The 19,841-nt window shown below is 41.2% G+C and overlaps 1 protein-coding gene across 6 annotated transcripts in view; it reads left to right on the forward strand.

The window, feature by feature from the left end:
* The window catches only part of ANKRD27 (ankyrin repeat domain 27), a 72,883-nt gene that overhangs the window by 33,650 nt on the left and 19,392 nt on the right, over nt 1-19,841 (forward strand). For 5 of the 6 annotated variants that reach the window (XM_038753426.1, XM_038753423.1, XM_038753422.1 and 2 more), the window contains 10 exons: nt 345-427; nt 1,690-1,805; nt 4,564-4,656; nt 5,417-5,614; nt 8,234-8,290; nt 8,397-8,516; nt 9,801-9,845; nt 14,524-14,646; nt 15,950-16,147; nt 19,129-19,248. In XM_038753426.1, coding sequence (XP_038609354.1) covers nt 345-427; nt 1,690-1,805; nt 4,564-4,656; nt 5,417-5,614; nt 8,234-8,290; nt 8,397-8,516; nt 9,801-9,845; nt 14,524-14,646; nt 15,950-16,147; nt 19,129-19,248 — 1,153 coding nt within the window. The remainder of the gene's footprint in view (nt 1-344; nt 428-1,689; nt 1,806-4,563; nt 4,657-5,416; nt 5,615-8,233; nt 8,291-8,396; nt 8,517-9,800; nt 9,846-14,523; nt 14,647-15,949; nt 16,148-19,128; nt 19,249-19,841) is intronic. The other variant, XM_038753427.1, reaches the window with a different exon arrangement.

Raw genomic sequence — 19,841 nt, forward strand, 5'->3', positions numbered from 1 at the left:
TGCCACTTGTCTGCTGTGTGACCTTGGGTAAGTCACTTAGCTTCTCTGTGCTTGCTACCTCATCTGTAAAATGGGGACTAAAACTGTGAGCCCCATGTGGACAGGGACTGGTATCCACCCCAGCACTTAGAACAGTGCACACATAGTAAGTGCTTAACAAATACAATTAAATTAAACAAATGCCATCATTAGTTATAAAAGATGGGGACTGGAAGAAAAACTACGCCTAATGCAGTGCATTAGGACTTGTGTTCAGACGAAAGACTGAAATAATTGTGAAATGTCCGTAGAAAGTTTGGTGGATTCTTTTATTGATTGATTTTTTTTTTCCTTCTGGCGTGTAGGAGGCTGAATGATCCTTCAGTGGTCACTCCATTTTCCAGAGACGACAGAGGCTATACTCCACTGCACATAGCAGCTATTTGTGGTAGGTATAATTGTCTTTAAGTGTTAAGAGGCTAAAGGGGGATATGAAAGGAGTGGGGAATATTTGTGTTATTCACTCCAACAGGAAGGTTTTCTCTTAATTCCAAGTACATTGCCAGTTTGTTTCTAAACAGTTTCAGCTTTCATTCATTCAATTGTATTTATTGAGTGCTGGGTGCAAATCTGTGTGGAAAGCACTGTACTAAGCACTTGGGAGAGTACAATATAACAATAAACAGGCAAATTCCTTGTCCGTAACGAGCTTACAGTCTAGAGGGGGAGACAGACATTAATATACGTAAGTGTACATAAGTGCTGTGGGGTTGGGAAGGGGGGTGAATAAGGGGAGTGAGTCAGAGCAACACAGAAGGGCGTAGGAGAAGAGGAAAGGACGACTTTATCAGGGAAGGCCTCTTGGAGGAGATGTGTCTTTAATAAGGCTTTGAAGAGGGGAAGAGTAATTGTCTGTTGGATACGAGGAGGGAGCGCATTCCAGGCCAGAAGCTCTGATAGTTAAGAGTATATCTTTTGAGCTGGAAGGTGAAGATTAGTATATTCCTCTTTAAATGTTGGTCAGGATGGAGAATAAAGGTAATATAAATAATGCAATCCCTTTTTTCATTCTCTGGCCCTAAGCACTATAAGAGGACAGGCAGGAAAAGTTCATTGTGAATTTGGGCTTTTCTGCAGACTTCAAAATTTTTAAGATCAGTTCACTTGTACTAGATATTTTTCTCCACAGTTTTGTCACCTGGCCTTTAACACCCTTAAATCTTACATGTCCAAGGCAGCATACTTTCTAAGATTTCCATTCTTTTTCCCCTTAAGGCACACTTAGATTGTTTAATTAGATTGTTTGTCACCTGTCTACATGTTTTGTCACCTGTCTACATGGTTTTTTTTGTCATGTTATGTTTTGTTTTGTTGTCTGTCTCCCCTTCTAGACTGTGAGCCCGTTGTTGGGTAGGAACCGTCTCTATATGTTGCCTACTTGTACTTCCCAAGCACTTATTACAGTGCTCTGCACACAGTAAGCGCTCAATAAATACGATTGAATGAATGAATTGTAAGAATGAATACGAGTTCTCAAGTGAAAGAGCTGTTAAGAAAATCAGTGCTGCACGTAAAATAAATCCGATAGAAGGGGCAGGGTTGGAATTTGATGGTTTGATAGGAATAGGAAACGTCCCCGTCCCCCCCCCCCCCCAACCTTCCAATCCCTAATTACAAACTTCAATTTAAAAATACTTATGTTCTCCATAGGTCAGGCATCCCTTATTGATCTGCTGGTTTCGAAAGGGGCCGTGGTGAATGCAACAGATTATCATGGGTCAACACCTCTTCACCTCGCTTGTCAGAAGGGATTTCAGAATGTTACAGTAAGCAATCTGCGGTTTCAGGAAGCAATGGCATCATTGCCCTGAATTTCAAATGACAGGTTTTTAAAAAAAAATTTTGGTTCCTATTTGATAGCATGTTGTGTGAGAACTTCATGGACAGGTTTCATTGGTTGACTCATGTGAAGCCATGGGCTCCAGATTGACTGTCTGCCTATCTGGGTTTAATGAGAAGTATTAGTTAACTCTAACTTAAAGCCCACTGCATTTCTGACTCTCTGTATTTTACCAGGACACGTTGACTATTTAAAAGCCTAGCTTGATTGGCTAGAACTTGGATGGGCGAGACCTTGCTCTTGTAGCTTAACTTTTTCAATTTTTAAAAATCAGCATAAACTTAAATGTTTCTTTCCTTGCATAATAATAATAATAATAATTATGGTATTTGTTAAGCGCTTACTCTGTGCAAAGCACGGTTCTAAGTGGTTGGAGGGGATACAAGGTGATCAGGTTGTCCCGTGTGGGGCTCACGGTCTTAATCCCCATTTTACAGATGAGGTAACTGAGGCACAGAGAAGTTAAGTGGCTTGCCCAAGGTCACACAGTTGACAAGTGGCTGAGCTGGGATTTGAACCCATGACATCTGACTCCCAAGCCCGCGCTCTTTCCACTGAGCCACGCTGCTTCTCTTGCATGGTGCAAGATTTCCATTTGCCTAGACTTGTGTCCAACAATTTGGAGGTACTTTACTACATTGGACTATAGGAATAATTTCATGCAAAGAACTATGAACTTAAAGTAATCAGTCTAGTTTAGCACAAAACAAATAAACTGTGTAATCTTGGATTTGAATTATCCAGATAAATAGTAGTTCTGCTTGGGCAAATTTTGTTAAAAATATTTCACTCGTGGATAATTTTAAATCCTAAATCTACATGGGACAGATTTAATACTTGGGTTTATGCCAGCATTTAGCATGGAGAGGTTCTTTGGCACAAAGTATTCATCATTCTTCTGAGACTGTCTGAGAATACCGACCTCAGTAAATCTGTTGGATTAGCAAGGAATATTTCAAGCTTTTCAGTTTCATTTCTGTGCTCTCACCATGCTGTCATCCTGGGGAGACTTATTGCAATTGACTTATTGCTTATTGAGTCCAGGCAGGGTGAGGGGAGCACTACTAATCGGTCAATCATATTCAAACACCTACCGTATGCAGAGCACTGTACTAAGCACTTGGGAGAGTATAATACAACAATAAACAGACACATTCCCTGCCCACAATGAGTTTACAGTCTAATAAGCCCCATCACTCCCAGGCAATGGCTGTCCATCACATGGATTCGTGTACTAGTTGGGAAGCACAAAGAGAGAAAAGTGACTTGGATTTTTTTTTCAATTCACTTGTGCATACTCTGAACCAAATGGCTTTCAGCCTGATCGTGAAAGGTGATGATACAATGTATGACTTAGTAATTTCAATTTGCGTGGAAATAGAATTGGTTGCATTTGCCCCACCAAGAAAAATGTGAGTTGAGGATTTTTTTTTAAAACAAAAGTTGGTTTTCCCATGCTGACCTAGCCAGTTTGTGTTTGTAGACACGGCTCTAAAGGAATCTGAAAATTCTTAATAGGTTACACTAGTGAAATCTTACTACGTAGTGAATTCTGGACTAAGATACAAGCTAATCAGATCGGACACATGCACTGTCCCCGAAAGTGTTCATAGTCCAAGGGGTAGAGAGAACAGGTATCTTATCTGTCTTGCACATATGAGGAAACTGAGGCCCGAGGAGGTTAAATGACTTGCCCAAGGTCACTGAGCCTGGATTAGAACACGCATCTTCTGACTCCTAGTCCTATTCACCTTCCAATAGAAAAAGCTGTTACTTCAGTAGGGTTTTCCTTGTGAATCCAGATGGGAAAATCTTCTGGCTGACTCCCAAATCGGAAATTTTAAGTTTTCAACTTCCCTTGCATCATCTCTTCCATTTAAAAATCAAAACATTAAGTTGGAATTTTAACTCACAGTGCACCACTTGAGTCTCATAAACTAGGGTGTGTGCTTTTTTTAACAGGTCATTCCCAAATTACCTCATTTATATATTTTGCTAATCTTAATTGTATGTCTGATCATATTCATGAACATGCACTCTGCACATAACGACTTTGTTTTTTTGATAATTTGAAAGCCAGGAAGGTTAGGAAAGTCAATTGCTTCATACAGGTATTGTTTTGTTGTTGGAACACAGTGGTAATCTTTTTTTGTGTTTACGTAACCTTTAAATTGAGGTGAATCGACATGCCCAACATAATAAGGAAGAATTGTGTTCAACAGGAGAAGTGTGTTCAATTAGAGCTTGGACCAGATAACCTCTTGAGGTTACTTTCACGTCTCTGGTTCTAATGGTAAAAAATGTGAGTTAAACCCAGAAGGGGAATTGCCTTGGACAAATGGGATATTCTTAATTTGCCATTCCCAGGTATATCAGTATCTACGTCTTGCGAATCTCAGACTAGTAGATGAATGACCATTTCATTCTTGACCTTACTATAATCTTTTACCGTCAGGGAGGCACGTTAAAGGTACTGTTTCAGCCATCCACAATTGTGGCATTGTTTAAGCAGAGTGATCAGAAACACCTATTGAGTTAAAATTGGTATGGCACAGGGCAACAATTTTTAAAAGTTAGGGTTGTACCACAGTGATTTTTCTACGTTGCCTAAGTTGCTTCAGCTATTCTGCATATGTCTATTAATGTCCTGGTGTTGGAATGTTGACTTTATTTTCCTTTTTAAGCTTCTGCTGTTGCACTATCAGGCAAGTGCAGATGTTCAAGACAATAACGGCAATACTCCTCTTCATTTAGCCTGCACTTACGGTCATGAGGATGTAAGTAATTGCTATATAATGAACCAAGCGAGCACTGTGATAATATTGCATCTGACATTAGAACTGATGTCCATTGGTATTTATGGTACTTCCCTCTAGACTGCAAGCTCACTGGGGGCAGGGAATGTATCTACCAACTCTGTTATATTGTACTCTCCCAAGTACTTAGTACAGTGCTTTGCACACAGTAAGTGCTCAAATACCACCGATTGATTGATTTGTTGAGCATTTACCATGTGCCAAGCACTGTTTTCAGCACTGGGATAGATACAGAGTTTATCAGGTTGGACACAGTTTCTGTTCTGCGTGGGGCTCACAGTCTAGATAGGAGGGAGTAGGATTTAATCCCCATTTTATGGATAAGGTAACTGAGGCACAGAGAAGTTAAGTGACCTGTGTGAGGTCACAAAGCAAACAAGTGGCAGAGCTGGGGTAAGAACCCAGGAACTCTGGCTTCCAGGCCTGTGCTCCTTCCACTAGGCCATGCTATTCAACACCTGTTGTACAGTCAAAGGAAGGAAACAGATAAGTTGCAATTTATACCAATAACAGAGGAAACATGCTATTTTAAAAATTCTTGTTCTATTGGATTTTTTTTAACTTTTTATTTTTAGACGTTTATATCAATGTCCCCTTTGCTAGCTAGAAATTGTAGCTAGCATTAACTAGTTACCTGAAAGAACATGCAAATGATTTAAAGTTGTTTTTATCAGGTGTATATGTCAAAGTGGTTGCTTTAACTCCTTGGTCTCTTTTCCAGTGTGTGAAGGCTTTAGTCTACTACGATGTCCATTCTTGTAGACTAGATATTGGGAATGAAAAAGGAGATACTCCTCTTCACTTAGCCGCTCGCTGGGGTTATCAAGGGATCATAGAAGTATTGCTGCAAAATGGTGCCAGTACAGAGGTCCAGAACCGAATGAAGGAAACGTCATTGCAGTGTGCATTAAACTCTAAGGTAGAATTTGTGTAAAATCTCTGAGCTCAGATTCTTGAAATCGATTTCCATAAGCCTTTTTTTCCCTCCCCTAGTGCCTTTGACTCTGTACATTAGTTCCTTAGAACAGATTTTGGCCTGCAGACACTCAGTAGCTAATGGATTTTATTTATTGATCTTCTTTTTCATTTCCATAGCACCTTTCCTCCGGGGAACACCAAGGTTTTCTGCAGGTTAACCATCCTCAGTGCATCCTGTCAGGGCGATGGATGGATTAAGAATAGGAACAATGCAGCATAAAATTTGGAGGGCAGGAAACATTAAGTTTAGGAGTTAATTTATCGCTCCATTTTAAAAAATCTTACAGCTCTCCAACTAATATCTAATTTGGAAAAATACGTTAGGCTCCATCTCTCCACTCTAAGTGAAGATGCGCGCACACTCTTCTTTCTTCCCCCTTCCCTTTTCTCTACCGTCTTCTTCATATAAACTACCACCAGATGATATGATTAAATCCTTCCATTACGGGCAGTCCCCTGTAAGAGGTAGTCATGTTGGTACTGTGTCAAACAAAAGTGTGAAAATACAAACCCATCCCTGGCGTGCAACGGTAGCATTGGTTTTTTTGCAATTCAGAGAAGATGCAAATCAGATTTTGGCCAACTTAACAAACCCATCGGGCCACTTTAATGAAGACCTCACTCCCGTTATTGTTTTTTCGGATTGAAGCGTTGTAGTTTTAAAGAAAAAATGCCCTGCATTTTGGGTCTCCCAACTGTTTCATCCTCATCGAGGACTTTCATTCTATTTTCAGATTATAGAATGGTGGCAAATTAATATCTATCTCACTCTTCCGGTGGTTTTTGTTACAGCGGCTACCCCTTTGTTTCGAAAATTTGGAGATGGCTAAATTAATATCTGCTGACTTGAGCCAACAGAAGTGATTCTAGCATTACATAATCAATGTCTCGATCTAATATGAATGCCAAGGAATCCTGGTGTCCCATGGCTTTAGATTGTTGGGGACCTGTTGTTGTTCCTTCAGAACAGAGGCTGGCAACCTCTTTGTGCAGAAAAGTCAAACAAAATTAAACCTTTGAAGAGTTTTTGTGGAGGGTTGTTAATACAAATTAACCACACATTAATTGCATTTTATTGCAGAAGTGTAATTATGAAATTAATTAGTAGTATTTATTGAGCACTTAGTCTATAGTATGTGTTGAGTCTATACTCGGTGTAAAGCACTGTGTTAAGTGCTTGGAAGAGTACAGCTGTGAGCTCCTTGAGGGCAGGGATCATATCTACCAACTCTGTTACGTTGTACACTTCCCAAGTGCTTAGGACAGTATTCTGCACATACCACTGATGGATCTGATCGTAGACACAGCCTCTGGTTTCATTAAGCTAAGGGCTCAATAAATACGATTGATTGATTGATTGATTCCCACACTGAGCCCCCTTTTTCCTCTCCCCCTCCCCATCCCCCCACCCTGCCTCCTTCCCAGATATATATTTGTACAGATTTATTATTCTATTGTACATATTTACTACTTATTTTATCAATGATGTATATATGTTTGTACAGATTTATTACTCTATTTTACTTGTACATATTTACTCTATTTTATTTTGTTAATATGTTTTCTTTTGTTGTCTGTCTCCCCCTTCTAGACTGTGAGTCCGCTTTTGGGTAGGGACCATCTCTATATGTTGCTTGGGAACTTGTACTTCCCAAGCGCTTAGTACAGTGCTCTGCACACAGTAAGCGCTCAATAAATACGATTGATTGATTGATTGCCAACTTGTACTTCCCAAGCGCTTAGTACAGTGCTCTGCACACAGTAAGCTCTCAGTAAATACGATTGAATAAATGAATGAATGAATAGTCAATCAATCAATCAATCGTATTTATTGAGCGCTTACTATGTGCAGAGCACTGTACTAAGCGCTTGGGAAGTACAAATTGGCAACACATAGAGACAGTCCCTACCCAACAGTGGGCTCACAGTCTAAAAGGGGGAGACAGAGAACAGAACCAAGCATACCAACAAAATAAAATAAATAGGATAGAAATGTACAAGTAAAATAAATAAATAAATAAATAAATAAATAGAGTAATAAATATGTACAACCATATCAGGAGGACAAACTAAAATAAATTACAGGAGGAGGAAGGAAGAGAGTTTAAAGATATGTACATAAGTGCTACCGAAATAGGGGGAAGCAAACCTTCTTCGCCCATGCCCTCAGGCATTGATGAGTAATAATAATAATAATGGTATTTGTTAAGTGCTTACTATGTGCAAAGCACTATTCTAAGCAGTGGAGGGGAAAAACAAAAGGGGAAAGAAAGTATGCCTGAATAGCCTCAAAATGTTTGGCTGTCATGCTCCTTGTCGATTATATTTTAATCATTTTTCTTTCCTTTGTGGGGAAAGCCATATTTTGCCATGAGTCCATGATCCAGTCCACAAATGAAAAAAACCTTCTGTTTGGAAACTTGTTTTGTGTCCTGTCACTAACCAGTGCAACCTTCCGTTAGGAAATAGGCTTGCTTGCTATCTGGACATGAGGTAATCACTGTGTCAATTTTGCTTAGTAATCCTATTTGCCTTTGTAATTTTTTTCCTTCTTGCCTAGATTTTATCAGTGATGGAAGCAAATTACCGTACCTTTGAAAAGGGACAAAAATCTGAGGTAAGTCTGCCGTGAGCTAGTGTGTAATCTCCAACACAAATTTTGGATTTTTTTAGTTCTCTAGGTAACGGTAAGAATTAACTGTTTTTGTCTGGCCATTCGTTAGTCCCCAGGTAGGTCTCCACAATGCTCAGGAGTCTCCATTAGCCGGGAATCTTCCATCTCAAGCCTATCTTCAGTGGCAACAGAACCCCGACAAGAAGAAACCAAAAACAATTATAAAGAGGTATGATTTAGATTGAGAAGTGTTATGGCTTAGTGGATAGAGCACAGGCCTGGGAGTAAGAAGGACCTGGATTCTAATTCCGCTCCATCACATGCCTGCTCTGTGACCTTAGGCAAGTCACTTCACTTCTCTGGGCCTCAGTTTCCTCATCTGTAAAATGGGGTTTAGAGTATGAGCCCCATGTAGGACTCCCTCTCGTCCCCCTCTCCATCCCCCCGTCTTACCTCCTTCCCTTCCCCACAGCACCTGTTTATATGTATATATGTTTGTACATATTTATTACTCTATTTATTTTACTTGTACATATCTATTCTATTTTATTTTGTTTATATGTTTGATTTTGTTCTCTGTCTCCCCCTTCTAGACCGTGAGCCCACTGTTGGGTAGGGACTGTCTCTATATGTTGCCAACCTGTACTTCCCAAGCGCTTAGTACAGTGCTCTGCACACAGTAAGCGCTCAATAAATATGATTGATTGATGGGGACTGTGTCCAATTTAACATGTGTTTATCCCAGTGCTTAGAACAGTGCTTGGCAAATAGTAAGCGCTTAACAAGTACCATAATTATTTATTACTATATGTGAGAAGTCTGCTATTTATTGGGTAATTTGGGCATCTATACTCTATGGGGATGACCATCTATACAAGTATATTAACTAGAGCTCTGATCCTACTTGCCCAGTGTTGTCTGCCTTTAATCACATATGAAATACTTATCACTCTAACAGTCAAGATATAATAACAGTAATTTTAGTAATTATGGTATTTGCTAAGTGCTTACTATGTGCTGGACACTGTACTAACTGCTGGGGTGGATACAAGCAAATCAGGTTGGACATAGTCCCTGTCCCACCTGGGGCTCCCAGTCTCAACCCCCATTTTACAGATGAAGGAACTGAGGCCCAGAAAAGTGAAGCGACTTGCCCAAGGTCATACAGCTGAAAAGTGGAGCTGGGATTAGAACCCATGACCTTTCTGTCTCCCAGGCTCATGCTCTATCTAGTTATGTGAGTTAGGATCCATACCCTGTGGTTTGGTAAACCTGACCTTTTCACTCACAAGGTTTTCAAATCAGAGATAAAGGATACTTGGGTAACACCTGTATGTCATAGGATAATTTTGCTGCTTTTAAAAATAACTTTTTGAACAAATCTGAAATGGGCCGGCTGTAATCCTGCATCGTTGGGTTAAGGGGTTAACGAAGGACATTAGATTGTCAGAGACGGGTTTAATCTTCTTCCAGTGCTACAAAAACGACTTCATTTCTCTCGTCTCATTTTTAGGTAGAAAAACTTTTAAGAGCTATTGCTGATGGGGATCTGGAAATGGTAAGTTTTTAGAATTATTTCCAGTTGTAAAATGTTGACATTTTTTATATTTTCCCACCCCATGCAAGGCTAACAGCCCTGTCTCCCTCCAGGCTGTGCACAAGTGAGAAGCAGCGTGGCTCAGTGGAAAGAACACGGGCTTTGGAGTCAGAGGTCATGGGTTCAAATCCTGGCTCTGCCAATTGTTAGCTGTGTGACTTTGGGCAAGTCACTTAACTTCTCTGTGCCTCAGTTACCTCATCTGTAAATTGGGGATTAAGGCTGTGAGCCGCAGGTGGGACAATATGATCACCTTGTAACCTCCCCAGTGCTTAGAACAGTGCTCTGCACATAGTAAGCGCTTGATAAATGTCATTTTAAAAAAAGTAAATTGTCAACATTCTTTATTGACAACCTTTCCCTAGCTGAGTGCTCATCTGCACAGCTGTTTTACCTGTTTAAATTAATTCCAGTACTCTTGTCTCAAAGTGCTCATCTGTTGATTATTCATATTCTGTGAGTGGGTATAATCAATCAGTCAGTGGTATTTATTGAGCACTTACTTACATGCAGAGCTCTGTTCTAAGTTCGTGGGAGAGTAGAATACAAGAGCAATTAGCAGACACTTTCTCTGTCCATAATAAGTTTACAGTCTAGAGGACTGTAGTGCGGAATGGATGCCTTCTTTAGGAATTATCATATAAACAAACTCTCAACAAATCATTGTGTTCTTTAATTAGGTCACCCCAAATGTTATACCACCAGGTACAGTACACTGAAATAAGGCAGGTTGCACCAGCAGAGTGTGAAACAAAGTTAAAAACAAATATTATTGAAACTGGTACGCTAGATTTTGGGTGTGCCTTTGTCGTTAAATCTTTGGCATCCATGTCTACCCCTCCGGAAGAGTCAGGGAATTAAAATGCATTTGCGAATACTGGGATACTATTAATTGGCAGGATTACAAGTATTTCACATTTGGGTATGTTTATTGGAATATGCTTGGGGTGGGGGGGTAAGCTTCCGATCAGACTTCCCAGAGGAGCCAAACTTTGTCTTTGTCCTGATGTTTTAGATCTTTTAGACTGTCAGCCCACTATTGGGTAGGGGCTGTCTCTATATGCTGCCAACTTGTACTTCCGAAGCGCTTAGTACAGTGCTCTGCACACAGTTAGCGCTCAATAAATACGATTGATGATGATGATGTTTCTTGTGCTCGCAGTTCCATTCCTGGAACTGATAAAGAACTAAAAACAAAATTTATGTAGCATTACAGTTGAGAAACAGTGGGGCCTAGTGGAAAAAGCATGAGCCTGGGAGCCGGAGGACCTGGGTTCTTATCCCAGTTCCGCTACTTGCTTGCTGAGTGACCTTGGGCTAGTCACTTCACTTCTTGGTGTGTCAGTTTCTTCCTCTGCAAAATAGGGATTCAATACCTGTTCTCCCTTCTACTGAAACTGTGAGCCCCATGTGGGACCTAATTGTCTTGTGTCTACCCCAGCACTTAGTACAGGACTTGGCACATAGTAAGTGCCTAACAAATACCACAATTATTATTAATACAGTTAGCTATATGCTGTGAAGGACCTGCCATTTTTGGACTGATGCTTTTTTCACCTCCCCACCAAGTCTCCCAATTCCTCCATGTGGAACGATATTATGTTTTGTTTTAGTTTTGAAATACAACTCACTAGCAGATATATCAACTGGAAATACTTGTTTTGTGTCCTATCACTAGCCAGTGTAATATGAACCATTTTGTTTGACAAATCTTGAACTCCGTCCCTGTGGTTCAGTGACATCATCATGCTCTAAATGGAATTACTCAAAAAATAATTTGGTTTCATGGATCCTGACAGGAGAACCTTGAGTAGCTCGTGGAAAATGTGGGACCGTATGTATATGATGATGCTTTGTTGCCTTGATAAAAAGCCTCTCTCCTTGGGATGAGCTGATATCTTGTGTGCTTTCTGACTTGTTTCCTCAGGATTTCTGACTTGTTTCCTTAGGAAAACAACTCTCCTAGAACTGCTAGAGGTAGATAGGGAATGCCTGATATATTGTTATATTGTACTCCCAACTGCTTAGTACAGTGCTCTGCACACAGAAAACACTCAGTAAATGCAATTGACTGACTGACTTAAAATTTTGTTGGGGGCCACTCAACAGGGGACAAATCATTATTCTACTACTCCACATCATGTACTGTTGATGGGACAAATTTAAACAGCTATTTTTCTCCCGATTTTTAGCTGCAGTGTTTTCTCGGATTTCTTTGGATTTCTTAGTGAACATCATGTAGCAGGCTGAATAAAGCAAAAATCTATCAGACACTAGCAGAGTAGGTATATAAATAATTTTTACATTGGGAGAGCTCTGTAGTAGACTATAAACCCACTAGATGGTAAGCTTGTTAGGGGCAGGGAACATGTCTGCTAATTGTTGTATTGTACTCTCCCAAGAGCTTAGTACAGTGCTCCGCATATAGTAAGTGTTCAATAAATACGACTGATTGACAGTAGTGCATTTTGAGTCTTTTCATTGAACAGTAGAGAGTTGTAATTGACATTAATTAGTGAAATTGAATTATAGCTTCATGGTTTACTTATTATCAATCAATCGTATTGAGCACTTACTGTGTGCAGAGCACTGTACTAAGCGCTTGGGAAGTACAAGTTGGCAACATATAGAGACGGTCCCTACCCAACAGTGGGCTCACAGTCTAAAAGGGGGAGACAGAACAAAACCAAACATATTAACAAAATAAAATAAATAGAATAGATATGTACAAGTAAAATAAATAAATAGAGTAATAAATATGTACAAACATATACATATGTACATATATAATACAGATATTATCTATATCTATTTACAAGTCTATTAACCTTTTACCCCAAATCCTTTGTTAATCCATTACAGTAGCATACAGACATTCAGTACTCTTCTTAGGCTAAAATGCTTGTAGACTGGAAGCTTGGGTTATTTGTTTCTGGCTTACCTTACCAAATGATTTTTTGATCAATCAATAGTATTTATTGGCACTTACTATGTGCAGAGCACTGTACTAAGCACTTGGGGGAGAGACCGCTCCAACAAATGTATTGTACAGTAGACCAGATGAGAAACAGTATGGCCTAGTGGAAGGGGCATTGTCCTGGGCGTCAGAGGACCTGAGTTCTAATCCCGGCTCTGTCACTTACCTGCCGTGTGACCGTGGGTAAGTCATCTAACTTCTCCAGCCCTCGGTTCCCTCATCTGCAAAATGGGGATTCAATAACTGTTCTCTTTCCTACTTAGACTGTGAACCCTATATGGGACCTGATTATCTTCTATCTACCCCAGCGCTTAGTTCAGTACGTGGCCCATAGTAAGGGCTAAACAAATACCACAATTATTATTATTATTTTTATTATTAGATGTAGCCAGTGAGGGAATTTGCAGAGTATTAATGAAATAAATTGTCCGTACGTCACTCTTCCCACCAACTCCCACCTTAGCACTACTATACCGGTCAGGCACTTATAAACACCCACACTCTCCTGTACCTATCGGGTTATTTTTTTCCCCTACTAGTCATTAAGTTCATTATGGGATGGGAACGTATCTGCTAATTCTGTTGTATTCTCCCAAGCGCTTAGTAAATTCCACTGATTGATTGCTCTGGGTTACTTAAGGTGCTTCAGAGTCTTACAGAAAGCCCTAGCTCCTTTTAGGACAACTAAGTTGGCGTACAATGAATAATGAGTGGTTGTGAAACCAGAAATTTTTTTGGGGTTTTTTTTTTTTTACATTTATAACTAACCCATTGGAGTATTTAAATTTTCTTTCTCTGCTTCCCATTTCTCTTCCCTAAAGAGACACTAGTCGTCATATGGTTGTAATCTGGAGTTTATAATCTGGGGGTTAAAAAGCTTTCAGCTAATGAGAAGGAGTAGATTCTTAAAGCTGTCATCCCTAAGCTGTACAGATGCCATTAATCATTTTGAGCTGCACCAGTTGCGGGCGGCATTTCAGCTTCCCTGAGTATCTTTATCTTCCCCTCTCAGGCTTCAAAGCTGAGAGCGTTTCCGTCAGGGGCGGATAGGACAGGGCGAAAAACATTCTGGGTGTATGCGTTTTGTTTTCTAAAAGGACTAAGAATTGCTTAAATCTGAGCTAGCACCAACTGAAGTGTAGTGTAGAAATTGGCTCTGAAAGAATTTAGAAGGAATCAAATGGAGGTGAACACTGGAGGTTTAAAGGGCCAGGGAATCACTTAGAAATTATCCTGTGTTGCCTGGGGAACTGCAGGTACTACTAGCAGGTTTGTGAGCAATGATGTTTATTCTTTTAGACTGTGAGCCCACTGTTGGGTAGGGACTGTCTCTATATGTTGCCAATTTGTACTTCCCAAGTGCTTAGTACAGTGCTCTGCACACAGTAAGCGCTCAATAAATACGATTGATTGATAGGGGATTTGTGTGTTTTGGTGTCAGTCAATCGGGTGGTATTTATTGACTGTCTACACCGCGAATAACATGGTACTGAGTCCTTGGGAGAGTACAGCAGAAGCAAAACACCCATTTCTTGCCCCCAGCGAGCTTCCCATCTAATTGAGATATAAGTTGGGTTTGAAAAAAGTTAAGGGAAGAGGTAATTGTTTTGATATCTCAGCATCTTTGCACATGGTGGGGCATTTTTCTTGAATTGATCCCAGGTGCGTTATCTCCTGGAGTGGATGGATGAAGATGTAGAAGATACAGAGGAACCAGTCAGCCCAGTGAAACTGGAGTTCTGTCATCCTTTATGCCAGTGTCCGAAGTGTGCGCCCGCACAAAAGGTTTGCTTTTGTCTCTCGTTGCGGACGCAAAAGTTCAGTCAGAGAAGCAGTGTGGCCTACTGGCAAGAGCACAGGCTTGGGAGTCAGAGGATGTGGGTTCTAATCCGGGCTCTGCCACTTCTGTGCTGTGTGACCTTGGGGAAGGTACTTAACTTCTCTGTGCCTCAGTTGCCTCATCTGTAAAATGGGGACTGTGAGCCCCATGTGAGACAACCTGATTACCTTGTTTCGACCCCAGCGCTTAGAACAGTGCTTGGCATACAGTAAGTGCTTAACAAATACCATCGTTATTTATTATTAGTTCTTTATGTGGCTTTTAACAACCTAGGTTTCTCTTCGATGAGGTACATAAGGTGTTTTAACATTCTTTCCCTCTCTCTCCCTTGGAAGTATTTTGGTGGATTTGAACAGAGGCGTTATTGCCCATTTCATTTTATCATTAGATGATGGCAGATCTCTAATTTGCTAGCAACAAGGTGCTTATTGGCAAAATAGGAGGTGAAAAATATCATCATGAAAATTAAATATTTTACATTGGTACATCTAAAAACATCTAATTCAGCCTTTTATTATTGATACAGATTTATATTGCTTATTCGGTGATATAACTGAACTGTGGTGGTCATAATTTCATAAATGTGTTGGCCTTGTTTTGGATCCGGGGTACACACGAATGCATTTAACATAATTTCCCATGGAGGATGTTACTTCATCTAGCACTCTTTCACATCAGACTCTTTGTGGAGTCAATGAAGAGTGCCATTCAGGGTCTGTTGTAATCCTAGGTGCCTGCTCTGGGAGGATGCTGAGGGGAATCGACCCCCATTGCTTTCTAAGTTAGATTCCTGCACTTCTCTCATCCCAAGAACTTGGTACAGTGTTCAGCACACAGTAAGCACCATTAATTGCTGGACCAATATCTGACAAGACCGGAGAGTTTCCAGTCAGACCTGAAAAGACTCGAAATGGCAGCCCTCTGACCTGCTAGCTCCTTGAAGCCTGGCCTCTCTCAAATCTCATCCGCCCCTCATCCGCGCACCCCTAAAATCCAGTGCACCCTGGGTTTTTGCCCCCATGCCAAAAATGAGAAGTTGGCACCTTTTGCCAAGCCTAATGATCGCTGATCCCTCACACCTCCCAGGAATCCCTGCGTATGCGTATTGACTTTTAAAAATTTTAAGATCCCAGGGTTACTTTGGCAATCTCAGTCATCAGCCTTCCATACTGGGCCTTGCCAACGGTTATCAGCCAAATAGACCATCGCAATGGCAACCTTTTTTCCCCTCCTCGCTATCTCCAACAGAAGCTCACAAAGTCCCCCGGGAATGGACTCGGAGTGAATGTAACAAACCAGGACGGCTTCACACCATTGCACGTTGCTGCTCTGCACGGGCGAGCCGACCTCGTCTGTCTTCTGCTGAAGCACGGCGCCGACGTCGGGGCGAGGAATGCCAGTCAAGCGGGAGCTCTTCATCTCGCCTGCCAGAAAGGTCATTTTCAGGTAGCCGACTCCATTGAAGTAGATCTCAGTAAGCAATAGTAAGATGTTCATCCCTGTTCAAAGGTAGTAGAACGAAGAGGATGTTTGAAAAATCAATCGGTCAGTCGTGTTCTTGAAATGCCTACTGTGTGCGGAGCACTTACTAAGCGCTTGGGAGAGTAAAATATAATAAAGTCGGTAGGCATGCCACAGTGAGCTTACAGTCTAGAGAGCTGCCTGGTCAGCCCCAACCCAACAGCTCTTTAGAGACTCTCAATTCTAGCTATTGGACCTAATGTTCATTAAGATAATTTTGCCTCCCTTCCTTTATCATCATGGCGAGGGTCAGACTAAGAAGTTTAGAGACACAACAAACTCCCGGCTCTGCCACTTGTCTACCGTTTGACGTCGGGGAAGTCACTTAAATCCTTTGTGCCTCAGTTACCACATCTGTAAAATGGGGATTAAGACTGAGCTCCAAGTGGGACAAGGACTGTGTCCAACCTGACTAGTTTGTATCTACCCCAGGGCTTGGTACAGTGCCTGGTATTTAGTAGTAGCTCAACAAATACCAGGAAAAAAACCCAACAAACTCCTCCACATTGAAGTGTGTTTTTATATGTTGTCAAGTACCATTGCACTAAGAATGGCCCTGCACATTCCCTTGCTATGACAGAATTATAAAGCCTGTAGGTATGAGCTTTTTGTGTGTGTTTTGGTTTTTTTTGGCTTCTCTGCCAAGAAGTCGAACCTTACCTGATTCCAGGGCTTCCTGACTGGCTAAGGAAAAGATCTCTAGTGTTTTAAAGTGGCTGCCCTGAGGACTGTATGTTTATCGTCCCCCTCTCCATCCCCCCCATCTTACCTCCTTCCCTTCCCCACAGCACCTGTATATATGTTTGTACATATTTCTCTATTTTACTTGTACATATCTATTCTATTTATTTTATTTTGTTAATATGTTTGGTTTTGTTCTCTGTCTCCCCCTTCTAGACTGTGAGCCCACTGTTGGGTAGGGACCGTCTCTATATGTTGCCAACTTGTACTTCCCAAGCACGTAGTACAGTGCTCTGCACACAGTAAGCACTCAATAAATACGGTTGATTATAGCTGGACTCTCATTTAGGCGGGGCAGTATAATTTAACAGCACCAGAAACCCCTTGTTTCTAGGGGAGAAAAGTTTCATTCATATTTAGTGAGCGCTTAGTGTGTGTAGAACACTGTACCAAGCGCTTGGGAGAGTACAAATGAACAATGTGTTCCTGCCCACAATCAGCTGACAGTCACAAGTGGGGGAGGCAGACATCAATACAGATAAATAAATTGCAGATATGTACATAAAGTGCTGTGAGGCTGGAAGTGGGGAAGAACAAAGGGAGCAAGTCAGGGTGATGCAGAAGGGAGTGGGAGAAGAGGAAAGGAGGGCTTAGTCTAGGAAGGCCTCATGGAGGAGATGTGACTTTAAAAAGGCTTTGAAGTGGGGAGAATATTTATTTGTTTGAGTTTGAGAAGGTAGGATGTTCCAGGCCAGAGGCAGGATGTGGGGTAGGGGTAGGCGGCGAGATGGAAGCATAGTGAGAAGGTTAGCTGTAAGCTCACTGGGGACAGGGAATGTATCCGTTTATTGTTATACTGTACTCTCCCAAGCGCTTAGTACAGTGCTCTGCACACAGTAAGTGCTCAATAAAAATGAGTGAGTGAATGAATGAATGAAATTCCTGGCAGAGTTGCCGTATTTCGAGAAGCAGCATGGCTCAGTGGAAAGTACATGGGCTTTGGAGTCAGGGGTCATAGGTTCAAATCCCGGCTCTGCCAATTGTCAGCTGTGTGACTTTGGGCAAGTCACTTAACTTCATTGGGCCTCAGTTCCCTCATTTGTAAAATGGGGATTGACTGTGAGCCCCCCGTGGGACAACCTGATATCCTTGTAACCTCCCCAGCACTTGAACAGTGCTTGGCTCATAGTAAGCACTTAATAAATGCCACCATTATTATTGTTATTATTATTATGGGTTGCCTGCAGTCTTTTTTTTTTCTTCCTTCCATCTCTGGGGCAGGGAATGCAGAATTTGTTGGGTGATGGTCTGAAATTTTGATATTAATTTTTATTATCTGAAAATATTCATTATGCCAAGTGCTTCCCAAAGTCAAATATCCCCTTCAATATGATATGCACAAACACACCCACATAGTTTGTCATCACCTTGGTACTTATATGGTGTCACAGTGTCTGGTCTAAATCACTGCCACTTTAAAGATTTGAGACAATGACCACCCACCCCAAAATGTCATTTATCAGTTGCCCTGTTCTTGGCTGAACCTTTTAGTGGGAAGAATCTCTAACAGGCTGTAATACAAGCTTCAAAGTCTTTTGTGTTCCTTTTCAAAATGCTGTTTGAACATTATCCGCCCTTGGCAACATTTGAAAACTAAAAGGAAGCTTTTAGAGATTGACTTGTGGCCAAAGATATCTCATGCTGTATACAGGATATCCAGGATGGGAGCTATGATGATGTATCTGGATCTTTCAGCAACCAAAATATCTGTAGCTTTTGGGGGGGTTTTCTCTTGGCTCCAGGATGTTGTAAAGGGGGCTGCTCGAGGCCCGAACTATTTCATTAACATGAGAGGCTTTTTATTGTAATGTTTTATTTTTTTGCCCTTCATCCAACAAACACAAATCAGGAGGTTTCCCTCTTGGCATTCAGCCCCTGTCTCCTAACTGGGTTTTCACCCTGAGACTGTGGGATGGAGAACATGTCCAGAGGAATTGATTACAAATGCAAAAGATGTGAGCGCTATCACTTGCACTTTCTTGTTCTTGCTGGGCCCACTGTTCACAGAGTCCCATTTGTGCCCGCACTGGGAAACCGAGTAGTTTAGAGCTGGTTTGAAGACCCTAACATGCGCACCACTAAAATGATGAAAGACCTCACGGCAACCCGAGTAACTGCTATTGCTTTGAAGGTACACAGCTAATGTTTTCATTCTGTTGAACTAGGTGGTGAAGTGTTTAATGGACTTTAATGCCAAGCAAAATAAAAAGGATATAAATGGAAATACACCCTTAATTTATGCATGTTTGAATGGCTATCATGAAACAGCTGCTTTGTTATTGGAGGTAAGAGCACTTCTCCCCAGTTAACCCAGATTGTGTACCTGAGTTGAGAAGCAGTCATCTGCATTTATGCCTGCGTTTTTGGACTTCAGGGTCTTAGCGTACCATCGTAATTGTATACTTTTGGGAGACAAAAGGGAATCATATTAATGATGAAATAATAATCACCATCATAATAATAATGGTATTTAAGCACTTACTATGTGCCAGGCACTTTGCTAAGCACTGGGATGGCTACAAACAAATCGAGTTGGACACGGTACCTGTCCCATGTGGAGCTCACAGTCTCAATCTCCATTTTACAGATGAGGTAACTGAGACCCAGAGAAGTGAAGTAACTGACCAAGATCACACAGCAAACAAGCAGCAGAGCCAGGATTAGAACCCATGACTTTCTGATTCGCAGGCTCATGCTCTGTCCGCAACACCGTGCTGCTGGACTTGTCCTGTGCAGTGTAGAGCTGAATGCCAAGCACCAGATTACGATATCCTACACCAGGAACCTTGAATTATTGGTGCCTTATGCTGGGAACCCCATGGGGGATGGCGACGGCGTCCAACCCAATGATCTTGTTTAATAATGATAGCATTTATTA

The sequence above is a fragment of the Tachyglossus aculeatus genome, chromosome 11 (genome assembly GCF_015852505.1).
Source record: "Tachyglossus aculeatus isolate mTacAcu1 chromosome 11, mTacAcu1.pri, whole genome shotgun sequence".
Lineage (NCBI taxonomy): Eukaryota > Metazoa > Chordata > Mammalia > Monotremata > Tachyglossidae > Tachyglossus > Tachyglossus aculeatus.